The following is a 17,130-nucleotide window of genomic DNA, read 5'->3' as shown; positions in this document are numbered from 1 at the left end:
AATGGCAAGAAATGTCATTATTTCTTTATTTTACAAAAATGTTTTTGATTTTAGCTTAAATACTTTTTTTATTGAAAATAAATGCAAAATTTATAAAAGAATATGCAAATCGCGCTTAAATAATACACACTTGAGTCTTTTAATTCAAAATCAATACAGACAAATTAATACTTACATAAAAATAATTTATTCAAGAGGCAAGTGTACGGCTAATTGTGTTTTAATAGATGAAAATCATAAAAATAGATATATTATTTGCGCATAAGTAAAACCATAATCTAAAACTATACAACTCGTAATATAGCACAAATAAATCGTTTGCTTAAAATTATTTAAAAATTAGCGCATAAAAAAATGGATGTAATTAAATGTAATAATATCGTCGTATCGTAAAAAATCAAAAAACATTGTAAATAATCTTGAATTAATGTTAAAAAAAAAATACCATTGCATTTTCTACTCCGTCCGAAGTTCATGGTAACTACTGCTAACTATTTTTATTTGTAGTACATTTAAATAAGTTCCAATTTTATTCCACGGCTACTTCTACCATTTCATTCTTCGCAACTAGTGCTGTCATTTTCGTCTTCATAACTGTTTCCTTAAAATAATTTCCTTATGTAAGAGTATTTTGATTTTTCACGTCCTGTTTGAAACTCAAATTAATTCAGTATTGCGTTTTCGATTCTAGTTTCCGCTCCATTTTTCGTTTTTACTTTCTCTTCTAATTAAGTGTCTCATGTAGTACTTCCCCCTCCACGCCTTTTAAATGTACTTTTCTCATCCTTCGTATATCCTCAATTTACAGTTTCCTCCCTACTACAGCATTGCCCACAGCTTGTGCTGCAATCTTTCCACCATCTTTACTATTCGCCACTCCACTTCCGCCGGCATTGCTAGCAGCATTACCCAACGCTGCCGCCGCTGTTTTGTAAGTACTGCTGCATTGCGAGTCTGCTACGGATCGACCATCTCCCTCATCCCGCCGACAAAGTTCATTGAATGGGCTGCTTGCGCGCTTCATATTCGTCATAGTCATGCTGGCCACCACCTCAGCTTTGGTCTTAATGTTGCCGACATTCGTCTTAATCTTGTGCTGTCGTTCCAGTATGTCGGCGGTCGTGAGCTCGCTTGCCTTCACTATGCTCGAGGGTACATTGCTGAGCCACGGCTTTAGCGTGGCTTTCTTCTGCACAGTGGCTGCTTTGCAGCGGCAGATAATGTCAGCTGGTTCACCACAAATTGAGCACGTATCCTTTGTGGCAATTGAAGTGTTGGTAGCGTTGCTACTGGTGCTACTTACGCCCGCATTGCTGGTCCCACAACTGCTGGCGATAACAGAATTGTTGCTGTTACTTGTACTGTGCGCCGGTATGTTCAGTGTTTTCGTGTTCGCCGTGCTGACAGACGATGAAGACGACGTGCCGCTAAGTTCCAGCTCGTTTACGGCATCTACAATGCTCTTAATGGTGCATGAGCTGCCGAGTTTACTGCTGCTGCTGCTCACATTCGGTTCGTCGTCGTAGTTCTTACTCAGCAGCAATTTGGAGAGTGGTGGAGCTAATCCCAGGCCTAGGTTACGCTCGTGGTATACCTCCGAAATTGTGGGAGTTTCTCGGTTCATATGTCGCATTATCGAGTCTTGTATGCTCTTATGATTCACTTTGCTGGCTTCTTTGGCGGTGGCCCCTTGGTTGCTACTTGTCGTGGAGCCGCCTGCTGCTGCCGACTGAAGATCCTTCTTCGCTTCATTGAGCAGTTCGGTATCAGCTTGGGAGAAGTAGAGGCTCGATGCAGTTACGACGAGCGCATTGTCGTCTTCCTCGGTCAGGCTTAAGGGTTTACGACTGCCGGGTGGTGCGCAAGCTGTACTACTGGCTACTTTATGGTTCATATTCAGATTAGCTGGAACATCAGCGCGCACGTTAAGTCGGTCCATGAAGAGTGCATGTTCTTTGCTAAGCCGTGCAGCCACCGTTGACTGAGCGTTGCCCAACTTAATTTTGGGTTTGAGTCGGAAGTGAGACATCGGAGTCTGTGGTAAATCTAACCCACGCTCAACTTCTGATTCTGAGCTTGTGGACTCCATGTGTATTGATGCCAATGTTGTAGTGTGTGTCATAGAAGTATTAGGACCGAGATTGTTGTATACAGGTGCCATTGGAGGAACGGGCCGCAGGCTGTCGACCAGCGGCAGGTTCTGTCTAGGCGGCGGCAATGGGGGCATATGACCATGATGTGGCGGTTGGTTGTTCCGACGCAAAACAGTCGCATGACCAGATATCTCCCAGTCAGTCGTAGAACTGGCAGAACTTGAGCTATCTGGACGTCTGGAGATGCCACTCGGCACAACGCTCATTTCCGGTATGACACTATCGCCCAAATAATTCATACCAGCGCTGGAATAAAGATTGCGTATGCGAGTTTGATGTGCCAATGCCATTGAAACATTCTGCTCCACTGGATTTTGTGTGGTGACCGGTGGACTGGGTGTAAAAGCAGCATCGCTTTCACCACCACCACCAGGACGAGAGACACGAACTGGTGCGCGCAAGCTAGAGTAGCCCAAACGTGGACCAGTGGTCTTATTGATATGTGCCTGTGAGATGTAACCATCTGAGAGTTCACTGTCGGTAGTGTTGGCCAGGCTGGAATCCTGTGTGGGATAAAGCACTGAGCCGGCGCAGTCTGCTGCGCTAGGAATCGAGTCGGTGTCGGTACGTCCGCCATCCGGTTCTCCACGACGACGCACATACGAAATAAATGCGCTGCCGCTGCTACTGATCACGCGTGTGCGATTTATTGGCGGCAGTGGTAAACCAAGACCCATGGACTTAGTATTGTCTACAGTAAGATGTGATGAAGTTGATGTTGACGTGGATGTCAGAGCCAATGCAGGATTGGAGACTGAAACTTGTAGGTCGGCATCCGTGTCATCGGCGAGCGATTCACAGCTGCTGGACGAGTCCAAACCGAGACTTTTAGGCGCCTCTTGAGTGTCTGGGAATAATAAACGAAATCGAAGGAGTTTTGTTATTAATATTACAAATAAACTTACCAAATAGTGCCAAGAGCGCTTGCAACACAAACTGACAGTTGCGACGATTCGCCTGCTTGCCTGTACGTAGCGTCACCTGGTCCTGTCCGACTTCGGTTAGATCGAATCCAATAGATGCTAGCAGTTCATGGCAGCCAGCAACGCGCCACAAGCGCACACTTAGCGGTATCTCGAAGCATGCTTCCGTCTCGGGACTACCTTTAGGAGGAAACTGCGCCAACACATTTCGAATAAGTGTAATAATATCGTCCGCCAAATCGGTGCTGTTAACAAGCTTCGCGAAAGCCTGCAATGTGAGCGGTGTAAGAGCTAACAGCGCTTGTAGGCTAGCCGAGCATTGTGACAGGCGATCCTCCGGATCAGATTGTGGAAAGAATACACTCGATGGTATGCCATTGGCGGCAGGTTCGAAACGAAAGCCGACTGCCATAAGAAGATCTTTCCAACCGCCAACCGGTCCGGCTTTATTCTCGATGCTCTTTTGAGTTGTGTACATGGCATTTTTCTGGCCACGATGTATGCGCTGCAAGCTCTTCTCTACCAGGTGCAAGCATACGCGTAGCGCATCGCGACATTTTTCCGGCGAACGCATTAGTTCACACAAAGCATTGCCCATCATGGCGACCTTGTTTGAGAGGCGCACATTACCACCGATTAGCAGGAAGCCAGCCCAATTAGCGGGGTGAGCAAAGTGTTTAGTATGTTGTACGGTCTGCATGGCTTCTGCAAGAGCTCTGTAGGAAATAACAGATAAAAATGTTAAAAGAACAAACTATGAATATATCAGAAAAAGCTTACCTTGCAGCACGCGCGCCCTGCAAAAGTGCAGAGTAAAATGCGCGTAGTAAAATTTTTGCAGCAGTCTCTGGTACGGGCCACAAAGAGATAAGTACAGCACCGGCGCCGGCGCAGAGCCAACTGCCTGCCAAGTTAGCCACACCGATGCCTGTGATTGGCTCAATGGAGTGATAAGAGCTCAGCACCACCAACTTGGCGTTGAGTTTCATGGTGAGCACATCGGCAGCGGACAGTATGAAATCAGAAAGCTGTGGCAACTCTATATTGCCGCCAGAGAGTTCGTTGCTTTCTTCATCATGTGAACCATTACCAGCTGACGCTTGATAATACCGTTTCTGGGTCTGTGAATCCACCACATCACCTGGGCTGAGCACAACTGCACCAAGTTTCCAGCTGAGATTGGCGGCGAAGTGCACACACTCAGCAGTTGGCAGTTCTGAGATGACAGCTTCTTTAGTGGCATTACAGCCTGCGATAGCCTTCGCTTGCAACATATCGGCAACCATGGCGGCTTCTTGTAGCGAAGCAGGCGATTCCGACCAGCCCCATGTTTCGGACAATACAGAAGGTATGCGTGGTCCACCAACAACCAAGGATGTGCTCAGGTTCTCGGTCAATTCGCGTGTACGCAAAATTTTGCTCTTCAGACGCAGCGTTTGCAATGAGGGTATCGTGATAATGGAGCAGCGTTCGGAAAGATATTCACCATCTTCCTTGGAGCTGCGTAGTATGGCAAACGGCACCAGATATAGCTCATTTTCCAGCACTAAAATAAGTTCCTTGCGACCTTGACGTGAAACTGAACTGCCGGACGGGAGTAAGTCATCGAATGGTTCGAGCAGTAAGTTGTAGAGTGTGTGTAGACAAGTTGGACCTTGCCAGGCGGGTATTGTGGGTGCACGTCGTGAGCGCGTCGAACCCTGTTGGCTGCCAATGGAGCGTGTGGAGCCTTGTAGGCTAGCGACCGAGCCACCAACAGAGCCCAAACTAAACAGTGAGCTAAGTGAGTAGTTGGAGGAGTTCATTAAGTGATTGCGATTGACCATGCGCAGGAAGCCGCTGCGTTCGTTAGTAAAATCATCGAGTAAGTTTTCCGAGCTCGAACGCCAGCCACTACCATCACCTTCGAGTAGAACACTATCCGAGTTGACGCCCAAATTGTCGCGTACCATGTTGATGTAGCGCTCCAGGAAACTACCTTTTTGCTGGGTATTTTTTGAGTGTTCTGCCAGCTTCTCGCTAGATATTTTTAGCGTCTCCTCGTTGATATGTACAACATGGAAACGTACGATGCCCTTTTGTGGCTGCAGAAACCAAGCGTAAAGCTCATCGCCAGCCAAGCTGAAGTAAAGTACGTTCGTCTTGGCACGATTCACGATGTCGTAGATGGAATCGCTGCAAGTGATAGTTGTTTTACGCGAGATACTGTTGGTGTCGGGACTCGTGCGTGCCTTGCAACGTTCGGCAGCTACCAAGGCATCTTCGTTCCGCTGTGTGGCTACAAGTATCTGTTGCAATATGTGGTAGCAAGATGTTTGCAAATCGAAGAGACTGGTGCGGCCCTCAGGACTGCGCTGATCATAGCGCACAGACTCGAGAAGCTGGGCGGCGGTCTCCATTTGAGTGCGCGCATCTTCGTTGTCATCGGAAGCGCGGAGAGCAAGACCTAAGAAGAGGATATGTTAGATAAAGTGGAAAGAAAAAATAAAACAAGCGTAAAGATCTCACCGAGTTGATATCTTATTTTAGCCTCCTCTTCCGATTTGTTGATCGATTGTGCGATTGCCAAGCCTTGGCGTAGAAAGTTGATGGCCTGTGAATGCTGGCCCATTTCATGGAAAACGCGGCCTTATCAGTCAATAAAATAGTATGATTAAATCAAGATAGAATAGATGTGGACGAAAAATGCCACTCACCAAGTGAACCACAGGCGTATGCTTTGCTCAGACGATCTACAGTCAGTGCCAATTGTTTTTCATAGAATTTTACCGCATCCACAAAGCTGCGTATGGACTCATATACCGCGCCGAGATTTCCACAAGCACGTGCTTGCAGTGCACCTGCTCCTAAATGCTCGCACATTTCCAAGTCCATTTTGTGCAGTCGCAGAGCGCCGTCAGCGTCATTCATGCGCTGATAAACATTGCCCAAAGCACTGGTGGCATCTGAAACCAGCGCGCGGTCACCCAGCTCACGCGCAATCTCCTGCTGGTGTTCCAAACAGTTAACTGCCTGCTCATAGTTACCCAGTGCCGAGTGTATGTTCCCCAAATCACCGTAGGCGACGGCCTTAACCTCAGGGCTGCCCAGTTCGTGCGCCACCACCAATCGTTTCTCGAGACAAACTAGAGCTTCTTGCAGGTTACCCAGTGCGCGGTGGCTATGTCCTAGACCACGGTAGGCACGCTCTTGATCGCGGTAACTTTGCAAGCCCGTCGCAAGTTGAAGATGGCGCTCATGGCATTTTATGCCCTCCTCGAAATCACCCAACGCATCGTAGCAGTCGCCGAGGTGACCGAGGGCGCGTGCACGGTCATGTTGTGTGGTTGGCATGTTGACGCGCTCCAGTGTACCTAGTTGCTGTTCTAAATAGCCGATGGCATCCTCGTAGAGTCCCATGTTGAGTTTAGCGATGCCGAGATTGCCAAATGACTGCGCCTCTACGCCAGAATCTTGCAGTTCCTGTGCGCGACCCAGTTGTGCCTGATAACACTTGATGGCATGCTGGTAGTTGCCTAAGGCCATGTGTACAGCGCCCAGGTGACCGTGTGCTTTGCATTCGCCCGGAAGGTCGGACATTTGTTGGCGGAGCGTCAGCTCTTGCGTGTGATAGCCGAGCGCCTTGTCGAATCTCTTGATGAGTCGATGTGCCAGCCCGAGCGCACCGCAAGCAGCGGCTTCCAGTGGGCGCTCGCGTGCATGACGAGCAAGTGTTAGTTGACGCTGATACATTTTGACCGCCTCTTCGTGTTCTCCGGTGCGTATCAGTATATCACCGATGTTGCCCAGCGCACGAAACTTGCCCGGTAGATGGTTGGTCATGTGTGCCACAGCGAGGAAGTACTTCTGGCATTCCAGAGCAGCTTGTGTATTGCCCAACGCCAAGTGTGCCAGACCCAGATTGCAGTACGCGCGTCCCATATTTATCTTGTCCTGTAAGTCCTTTGCCAGCGCCAAGTCCTGGTCATAGTAGCGCACAGCCTCGCGATAGTTGCCAATGCAGTAGTGCACATAGCCGAGGAAGTGACAGGCCTTACCCTCGGCAGCCACATCCCCGAGTTCCTGTGATAGCATCAAGTATTGCTCATAAAAGGGCACCGCTTGCTCGAATTCCTGTCGCGAACTAAAGCAATTGCCTAAATTGAGCAATGCGCATGCCTCACCTGCGGTGTCTTTCAGCTCACGTGCGATGTTCAAGTGCGCGCGGTAATGCATCAAAGCCATGTCGTGTGCACCCAACGCCTGGTAGGCTACAGCGAGGTTCCCGTGCGTCGAAGCCTCGGCGCTGCGGTCGTGCACCTCCTTGCTGATCGTCAACTCCTGTTTGTGGTACTTGATAGCCGCCTCGTAGAGCCCTGCGGCAGAGTAAGCGTTGCCTATATTACCATAGGCGCGGCCCATGCCAGCGCGATCGTGCAGTTGGCGAGCGATGGTTAGATGTGCCTGATGCAGCTTGAGTGCGGCGTCGTGTTCGCCGAGCAGATGATATACAATGCCGAGATTTGAACAGGCGCGGCCTTCACCCACCTTGTCGCGTGCAGCCAGCGCCATTTCCAGCTGTTTCTCATGCCACTTCTTCGCCTGCACGCAGTCGCCGGCGCAGCGTGCCGCATGGCCAAGGCCAGCGTATGCGCGCGCCTCAATGTTGCGGTCGCCTAGCTGCTTTGAGATGCGCAACACCTGCTCGTGGAAAGTGATGGCCTGTGCAAAGTTGCGTCGATAGTGATGACTCGAGCCAAGATTCGAGTATGCGCGCGCTTCCTCCACCTGATTGCCCAGCTTGCGCGCCAAGCGTAGATGTTGTGTATGACAGTCCACTGCGGAATCAAATTCGCCCATGGCCAAATAGACGGCACCGACATTGCCGATTTCGCGTGCCTCCTGCAAACGATCGCCGATCTGTTTAACCAGCTGCACGCACTGCTTGTGGCTGGCCAAGGCATTGGGGTAGTCGCCGATGGCGGTATAAACATGTCCGAGTGAAGTAAGCGCAGCAGCCGCGGCCTGAGTGTCCTTGCACTTCATGGCAAGCACGAGCTGATAGCGGTGTGCGGTGAGCGCCTCCTTATAGGAACCCTGGCTGAAGTAGGCCGAACCGAGATTTCCATGTGCTCGACACTCACCCGCAGTATCACCGAGGCTTTTCGCCACAGCCAGATCCTGCTGCATATATCCAATAGCTTTGTCCAGTTGGTTGAGCGCCCAATGCGCGGAGCTTAGCGCGCTGAATACGGAACCACGCAGCTTTAGCGAGCAAGAGCCAATACGCAACGCAGCCTCCAACACAGTCACCGCTGAGTGGTATTGGCCAGCCTGTAGCAGTTCCTGTCCCACTACCGAGATAACCACAAATGGCGACTGGTCCAGATTCATGGCGCGCAGCTGTTGAAATGTGGGTTCCAACGCATGGCGTAAGGGACTCTTCACTGACGCCTCCATCAGACCGGCCAGCAGCTGCTTGTGTTGCGTATCTTGCGCCAGCCCAGCGCTGAATGAAGCCAATGCCTCTCCATAACGGCCCAGACACTGCAGCGCAACACCTTGCCGAAAATATGCTTTCGGCCATTGCGGGCACAGCTCGCGTGCCTTGGTGGCGTCCTGTAGCGCGAGTGCGAACTGGCCTTGCTTGAGGCGTGCCGCCGAGCGATTGCTGTAGAGTATATAGTTGCCGGGATCGAGCTGAAGTGCATCGGTGTAAAGCAAGACGGCGGTGGCGAAGTCACCACTCTGGCAGGCAGCGTTCGATTGGCGCACCTTCTCGAGAAACAGCGCGCGGTTAGCGGCCGGCAGCTCGGGCGTGCACTCAGGCTCATTCTAGAGGGACGAAAAAAAAGAAAAAAGATAAATATGTGAATTAGTTGAGGTATGTACAAATGCTGGGTCTATGTACATATACATTGCAGCTGCTGCGCAACCATAATTTAAGAAGAAACGAAAACCTGCTTTGATTACACGCGCGCCACCGCGGATTTGTATGCAATTTTTATGATGGGAAAATGTGAAGCGATTAGGCGCACGTTTAAGCATTTAACCACATTCCAGCGCAATGGCTGCGCGCATTTCGATAACTTGCAACTGAATGCGTGCTGCGCGCATTCGCTTGCTGCTGCCAGCTGTCGCTGAAGTGTAGAATGTGAACGCGCGCTGACCGCGGTCACATGCAGATTTAAAAGTTGTGGATATTTTTGTAACACAGTGGCATTTAACAGCCATCACAAATAGACTGGGCGTAACGAAGCGCGCTTAAGAAGCGTTAAAAAGTCTTAACACTAATCAAACGCTTCCAGAATGGCAAAAGCAGAGGAGAATATCGGCAGTGCCGCGACAGCAACTCTACCGAAATGCAGCCACCACGAAACCTATCAGCAGTAAAACCATCAGCAACCTGGAAATTATCTTCACCGACATTATCAATATCATAATCGCCATTACAACCGCTTACAATGGCCCTCACCACCAGTTCGTCTCAGGCTCGGCCTCACAACAGTTGAGTCACGTTTATGCTTATAAATTCACTTGTTTGGAATGTTTCGCTACAACACACGTACACGCGCGGGGCGGCGCGCACTAGCAGCAATCGCTATGGTTGGTGAATGAGAGAAAAAAATGCTAATAAAAAATAACCATTTACTGCCGCAATGGCAGCAACAACAAATCACCGCCGCCACGGCAGTCAACAAAATGTGGCGGCCTAGCTGCGCACAAGAACGCATGTGGTCAAAGGCATCACACGGCCAGAAATTAAACGAAAAAAATGAGTAAATGAAAAGGGGTAAAAAACGCACTAAAAAGGAGCAAAAACCACAAAAGCACAGCAGAATGAATACGGACAAAAGCAACGGCCATAGAAAGAAATTGTGAGCATCACTCGTTGCCGCTACTCAATTTTTATAGCAAAAGCCGACAGATTGCAAATTACTTTTTGCGCTGAAATTGCCATAATTTTTCTGTAGCAACGGCATATGGAATGTACGGGTGCGCGCGCAGCGACGGTGACACGTGAATGTGCGGAGTGGCGAAAGATGAATTTGCGTAGTAGAAGCGTTTCACTAGACAGCAGCGGAGTATGAAAGGGTGACCAATGGACAGCGGTTGCAGTGAATTGCAAAACAAATAAAAATGAGTAAAAGTTTGTAGTTAGCGGAAAGCTTTGTTGAGAAAAGCGTAGGATTGATTTCAAATCGCGCAATCAACAAAATAAAATAAAATAAAATAAAATACAAGAATTGCGAAAAATCTCTGACTACTTCCGCTGAATTAGATTTGATTTATGTATTTATTTGGATGAAAAACTGTGGGCTCTCCACAACCAGTTGCACGCTGAAGATGATGATAAAAATTATTTTTAACAAATATCTTGGGTTCTCTTAGTTAGAAAAGTTACCTCAATACCGAGCGGGTAAATTTAGCAGAACTTGAAATTTTACTTATAAAACTCACCTTGCGGCCATAACAAATTCTCTGGCGTAGAGTACAACTGCAGGTACAGTGGCCCAAATATGTGTAAATTTGGACGCGACTTTTTTTTGTATGAAAGTGTAGCTCAGTACCTTACTAAAATACAAGTACAAATCTTTTACATTGTGCAGAAATTATGAAAATTCTAAAAGTTTCACCAAAATTTCGAAATTCTTAATCACTGTATGCCTAAAAATATGCAACATCTGTGAGCAAACTTTACCGGATTCAAATGTTTCCATTTGTCAACAACATACACACATCTCTTAAGCTTTAAAGTGGCATACTTTTAGGCACGTATTTTATTGATTCAATAGCATTTCGGAGCTTTGGGGAGCCCATTTAGACAAAAAAAAAATCCACCTTTCGAGAGGGATAGCGAAGTATATACAAAATAAGTTAGAGGGTGAGGGCTTGAAAAAGAGAGAGAAAGATAGGAGGAGCTGTAAGAAGGGAAAAGTATTTAGCGGGGTTCCAGAAAATGACGGCAAAGTGAGTAATGAAGAAATAAAAGTAGTCAACATGACTCGGACACTGCGAGAAGAAAAGGAAAATGGGGTGTTGCTGAATACTGAGAGGGCGAACATTCATAGAGTGAATGAGAGAGAAAGAACATGACTTAAATCATATTCTTGTTGTGAAAAAGGAAACATTTAGCAAATTAAAGAGCGATGCTGACAGAGAAAAGGCAAATAGGAATAGAAAAAAGTAAGAACAAGAGAGAAAACATGAAAACTAAGAACATACCAGAATAACAGGCAGAAAAAATGGACAGAAATAAGTAGGAATATTTACAGAGGCAGAAGGGGAGAGAAAGAGCACCCGACTGAAGTATTATTTTTAATCCAGTAAGTTGGAGTAAATTAGAAAAGAGTGGAAAGGGAAGGAATGAAAGTACAGAATAGAAGCGATGGGTGAACATTGACATTGATAGAGGAAGAGAAAAAATTATAAGGAAAAGAAGAGAGAGCTAGGAAAATAGAAACGAAAAGAGAACGAGATAGAAAATAATTGAGAGAGGAAGAAGAAGAGCACGGATGAGTATCTTTCGCACTCGGTTATGCATCCGATAAAGTAGAACAGAATGGGAGTATCGGTATTAATGGGAAGGATTTTAATGTAGCCTAGCACTTCCAAGGGCGTGTTGTTCCAAATTTCAAATCGTTTAAAGGTAGCACCACGCAAGTGAGATAGTCGGCGCTCAGCGAGAGCATCAAATTTACATAGAATGTGTTCTGGCATATATCCGTCCAGCTCCACAGATTTTTGTTTCGGAAAGATGAATTTTACTGAGGTGATAACGAAGCGCACGATGTCCCGTGTGATATCCAGTAAAAATTTTGAAGTCCTCTCAGCCTAAATTAAGTAGTTTCTTTCAATCTTCATTTGAAGGTCAGATAAATCGTGACAGAGACAGGCGCTGCATTGAACGTTCTATTCTGTGCTGGTTGAACATTTTGTATACACAGTTATTTATGATCCTCTTTATGTGAGCTTTGGTGGACCCACAAAAGAGACCACGAAATACTGCGCTCGGTCCTTGTTTCGCTAAGCAATCAGCCTCCCCATTGCCATCATACCCTTCATGCCCTGTACTCTTGGCTTCAGTTTATTTTGTGGGAATTCAGTGCAGGAGGGGTGCCTAACTATACGAAACAATGCAGATATAGTTCGAGGATGTGCCTCTGCTAAGGCATGGCTTAAGTTGTGGATTTTTTTTTAAGTTCGGCCCAAATATGACCTCTCCCATTTGGCACCATCTGTCTACCAAATCTCTCCATTCGATTTGGTGTTTGGGTTCTCTACATTCCAGAGAGCTGGATCTGCAATGTGTACCTCAAATTTCCTTGAGATTTCTAGTTTAAGAACTATTTGCCGATCGGCCATTTGTCAATATGGGGTCATTTGTGAACTTAATTAGACCCTTCATACGATCGGTCCTATTTCCGATTTCAGAGATGTTTAGGAATCTCAGTGCCGCAGTGGTCGCCTACTTTTCGTTTCAAATAGGAAAGAGAGGTATTCCAACCAAGCTGTTGTGTGCATGAGCAGGGCAGATCTTAGTTTTGTGTTTGCCATTCTTATTGTCGTCTTAGTCTACCACGCTAAGGATGCATAGGTTACTATTGGCTAAACTACAGTGTTAAATGAACAATACGTAAGTTTCTGGCTAAGGCCACATGTTTTATTTACCATAAAGTCGTGAACAGGGAAATAAAGCCTCCGCCGCCTTGTTGATAATAGCATCCAAGTGTGCATTCCAGTTAAGTGTTTTGTCAAGAGTTACCCCCAGATATTTTGCTCCCCAACAGATTTTTATTTATAATTACTCATTTATCTAAATACAATTTTTGTGTACTACGTAGGGCTTGTTGCATGCGGTTGCTGATGGTTTCGTTTGCAGACCGGTTATGGATGTTATCAGATCATTCGCGTAGCCTTGCGTTTCAAAGCCTTGGCTGTTTAGTGTGAAAAGAAGGAGCTCGTCTATAACTATGCATAGTTCACACAAGGGGAGAGATTAGGCCAACTTGAGAGCAAGCTCTTGTAGCTATTGTCGATTCTGTCGTGCCACCTAATTCCATCCTGATTTAGATACATCATAAGTTAAACGTGTCTATTGTAGCAGCTCGCTTTCTATGTGCGTCTGTCGTGTTTTGATGTGGGAGGGCTTTTGTGCGTTGCTAAGGAGTCTCGTTGAATGAAAAGAGTGCCTTTTGGTAGATCACAGCTGGGCTGGTGCCCAAGTCAATAAAATTTTCCGTCTTCAGGTACTCTCTCGATGATGGTGTCTAGGTTAGAGCTATGGTAGGGCGTGCGATAAAAAGGGAACATTTCTTGATTAACCGCAGGCTACTTGACTCGAAGTGCCACGATTTACCTTTTTGGGACTTTTACATTTTTGTACTTGGAATGCAATTTTCTGTTGTTATTCCCTTTCCACCAACAATTTACTTTTTTAGCCATTAGCAGCCTTACACACGTGCTGCAACAGTTGCGCCGCAATATGGGTTTCGAGGTGAAGTGAGTGAACTTTTCGCCTCGCACGTTGAACGACGAACCTGATGCCGCTGCCAACATTGCCTTAGCCATTGCCACTGCATAGCTCAGCGTGCGACTCAGATTTCAGGACGCCAAATAACCGGATGTTGTAGGGTTCAGCAGCAAGCAAAGGTCGGCACGTACGCGCCAACAAGTGAAGCTATGCATATCATGGAAATTTATATTGCATTTTGAGCGAAAGGTTTTCAAAGGCGAAAAGTCGAGCGCCACAAAAATACATATATTTACTTTTCACCATCAACAAAATACATAAATACTTACATATTTATAATTTATTTATATTTCACGGCTTGCCTAAAATTCCGCGCATTGGCAAACGGCGAGGAAGGAGCGGAGAGCGTGAACAAAAAGCAGAAATTAGCTATGCGGAAGCGCGACCAAATGCTTTTAACGCGCTACCCACGAATCGTGGCGCAACATGTTGCGCATCCATTTTTGGATGCAGCAGCGAGAGCAGCAACATGGCGTTGGCGCAATGTTTACATTTTTAATGCGGCAATTAAATACAATGACTAGGCACAAAATGCCGAAAAAACGACATGTACGCGCAAAAAAAAAAAAAGATTACCTACAAAAGCTTTAAAAACAGCTAAAATTTATGTATAGACAAGAAGCGCCTTAGACTGAACCACCGCTTCAGCTTCATTCAACCTCAGCAGCAACGGCAACGGCAACGGCACCTAAAGCGCATAGCGAATAGCAAATAGCAGAGACAGCAGCAACATGCGCGCAACATACCAAAAATTGCAATAACAAGCGAGCATTTAAATCGCCGAAGCACGGTTGCTGCTCGTCGCTGGTGTTGGCTGATGGTTAATGGTTGGTGGTTGGTGGCGGCGGCGAGCGGCCGCATTACGGAAGTGGCTTCGCGGCTGCGCGCACATGCAAATTGCCGAGAAATGGCGGTATGGGTGAATGGACAAACGGGTATGGCCACAGCAGCCAGCTGCTACAGCTGCATATCTGCATAAGACAAGCGCGTGCAACAGCGAAACGATTACAACAATGCCAACAACAATAGTGAGGAAAATGAAAACGAAAAAACAAAAAAAAAACTAAAAAATAATCGCAAACAGAGTTAACCAACAAACGTAGTTACTTGAATGCACCTCAGCAACATTGTTGGATAAACACAAAACACACACATACACAAACATGCGCACAGCACTCACTTCAAATAAAGCAAATAGAAATCAATGAAAATGGCAACAAGCGCACACAAGTTTGTGGCTGAAGTCTTTTGTTTGGTCTTTCGCTGGCCAAACGAAACCCCACGACGATTACGTTGACGACGAGTGCAATGCGCGAATTTGCAAGCCAAAATATGTCCATGGCTAAGTGTGTGCCTGCATCTGCTTATTTGCTCAGAAATTGTTGCTGCTGCTCACATTTTTTTTGTTGTTTGTGTCCTTTGAATTGCCTAATAAAAATGGCGCCAATGTTTCCTCTTCGTTTGTGTATCCAACTCCGCGGTAGTCGTTGTCGCAGCCAGTAGCAGCAGCAGTGGCAACAGCGGCAGCGGAAAACATTTCAATCGTAAAATATTTATTTCTATTATGGAACATTGTGTGCAAAATGTTTAGGCAAATTCTGCGTTGTCTTCTTTCTCTTCTTCTTCTCGTTCTTCCGCTATTTTTTTACGATGCGAATACTGCGGTGATCAAGGACGACTGGTATCGGCGAAATGTGCCCGGTGGTGGTCGCGCGGTGTCTGGCGAGGGAGCAGCGGTATAATGATGTTGCGTAATAAAATATTTTACTGGCATTTAAGGGTTAATGGAGGATGTGTATATTGAAGAAATGCTTAATTTAATGGCTATGGCTGCGAATAAAAAACAAAAAAAAAAAACATACAAAAATTGAATGCATATTTTCCCAGCTACATATATGAGATCGTCATAATCGAATGCTTTTTGAGACAATTTGAAATTGTCGAAAATTGATTCTTTTGTTTCTCTTTTAACTTTTCAAATTTTGTAGAACAAAAATATTTTCTATGTGAAAATTTAACACTAAGTGAAGAATAACAGTTCAATTTTGTTAAAAATTTTAAATTTATTTCAAAAAATGCATACTTCTTCGTTTTTAATAGTTCTACTATTTACATAAAATCACAACCTTGTCAAAAAATATCGAATTAAAAAATAAAAAATGAGATTTAAAGTACTTCAAAAAATTTGATTATATGTTTAATGTCCTTTAAAAATTCTTAAAATTGGTTTTGATTTCTCCAAACTTTTTTTTTTATTTTTAAAAGTCGGTTTTTTTCTTTTAAATTCGTATCAATTAATCGTTTTTTTTAATATAATTAAATTATTTTTAAAATCTGGATTTGTTAGAGTTTCTAATTAATATTATATGTTCACTACAGAAATCTTATGCTCTAAGAAACTTAAAATTTCATTTTGCCAATAAAATTTTTTAATGATTCGAAAAACTGACACTAAAATTTGAACAAAAGAGATTTCAATTCTCTGATTTTCGCATAAAAAATAGAAAATAAAATCTAAAAAAAAATTTAAAGAGTTTAAAATAAATATTTTGACTTCCATCTTCTTAATAGTATTTTTGTTTCTCTCCCAAATTTGTAGAATTCTGTAAATATTTTATTTTGGTTTCTTTATTATTTAATCATTATTTTTCCAAATAATTAAGTTCTAAACTTTTCATGACCTAAGTTTTTGAAAATTTTACGCAACAACTTTATGATTTGGAAAAAAAATATTTTACACCTTTGTACATAAATTTCTAGCACTTCAAGGTATGAAATTCGTTTTCAAAATTTGAAAAATGCATTAATTTGAAAAATATTTGCTACAGTAGTTTAATTTTAAATAGTAATTTTAAATAAACATAGTTTTTTTAATTTCCTTATTTATTTTTCAAGGTTATGTGGGAAATTGTTAAAATTTTCTGAAGTAAATACGTACTTTAAAGCCTAAAGATAATTTCGCCTTTAATTTAATTGTTTTAGATATTTGATAAACAATATAATTTTCACTTATTGACTGAAGTGTAAACAATTTTTCCAACCACTTTAGCATTTTTCAATTCTGCAGTTTTTGATCGCGAATCTTGAAATTGTAAACCAACAAAATATATTCAAATGAAATTGAAAATTTTCTGCCTTAAAAACTAATTTTTAAAATGTTTAATCCTTGAATGTTTCTATATTTTCAGTTGTTTCTATTTTTTTCAATTATGCTCCTAATTTTTTCAATCATGCTCCTAATTTTTGCAATAATGCTTCTAATTTTTTGTTTTTCAGTAATTTTTTATTTTCAAAATTTTTTTAATCACGTCCTAATTTTTTAAATTTTAATTCTAATTAAATTTTTTTTTTATAAATTTTGTATGCAATGGTTTTTTAATATTCTCATTTTTATACTATGCTTTATTTTCCCTTTAAAAGCTTCAAATGAAGTTACTTATTTTATCTTTTTTCAAAAAAACCATACAATTTAGAACTAAAGGTTTTTAAAGGCAAAAGCTTTAATTTTTTTTTAATAATTTTATAAAAAGTAGTACAATTT

At 44.1% G+C, this 17,130-nt stretch overlaps 1 protein-coding gene across 1 annotated transcript in view; it reads right to left on the bottom strand.

Annotated features, from left to right (window-relative positions):
• Window positions 1–690: 690 nt before the first annotated feature.
• LOC118748516 (tetratricopeptide repeat protein 28) overlaps window positions 691–17,130 on the bottom strand; it is a 61,964-nt gene continuing 45,524 nt past the window's right edge. The window contains exons 3-7 of the mRNA XM_036483022.1: window positions 5,773–8,890; window positions 5,585–5,704; window positions 3,857–5,522; window positions 3,059–3,792; window positions 691–3,000 (exon numbers count right to left, since the gene is read on the bottom strand). Coding sequence (XP_036338915.1) covers window positions 803–3,000; window positions 3,059–3,792; window positions 3,857–5,522; window positions 5,585–5,704; window positions 5,773–8,890 — 7,836 coding nt within the window. The 3' untranslated portion in view covers window positions 691–802. The remainder of the gene's footprint in view (window positions 3,001–3,058; window positions 3,793–3,856; window positions 5,523–5,584; window positions 5,705–5,772; window positions 8,891–17,130) is intronic.

The sequence above is a fragment of the Rhagoletis pomonella genome, unplaced genomic scaffold (genome assembly GCF_013731165.1).
Source record: "Rhagoletis pomonella isolate Grant_MI unplaced genomic scaffold, Rhpom_1.0 Rhpom_scaffold_00013, whole genome shotgun sequence".
NCBI classification, from domain to species: domain Eukaryota; kingdom Metazoa; phylum Arthropoda; class Insecta; order Diptera; family Tephritidae; genus Rhagoletis; species Rhagoletis pomonella.
The sequence above is the reverse complement of the archived record's forward strand: the minus strand, read 5'-3'. Positions and strand labels throughout refer to the sequence as shown.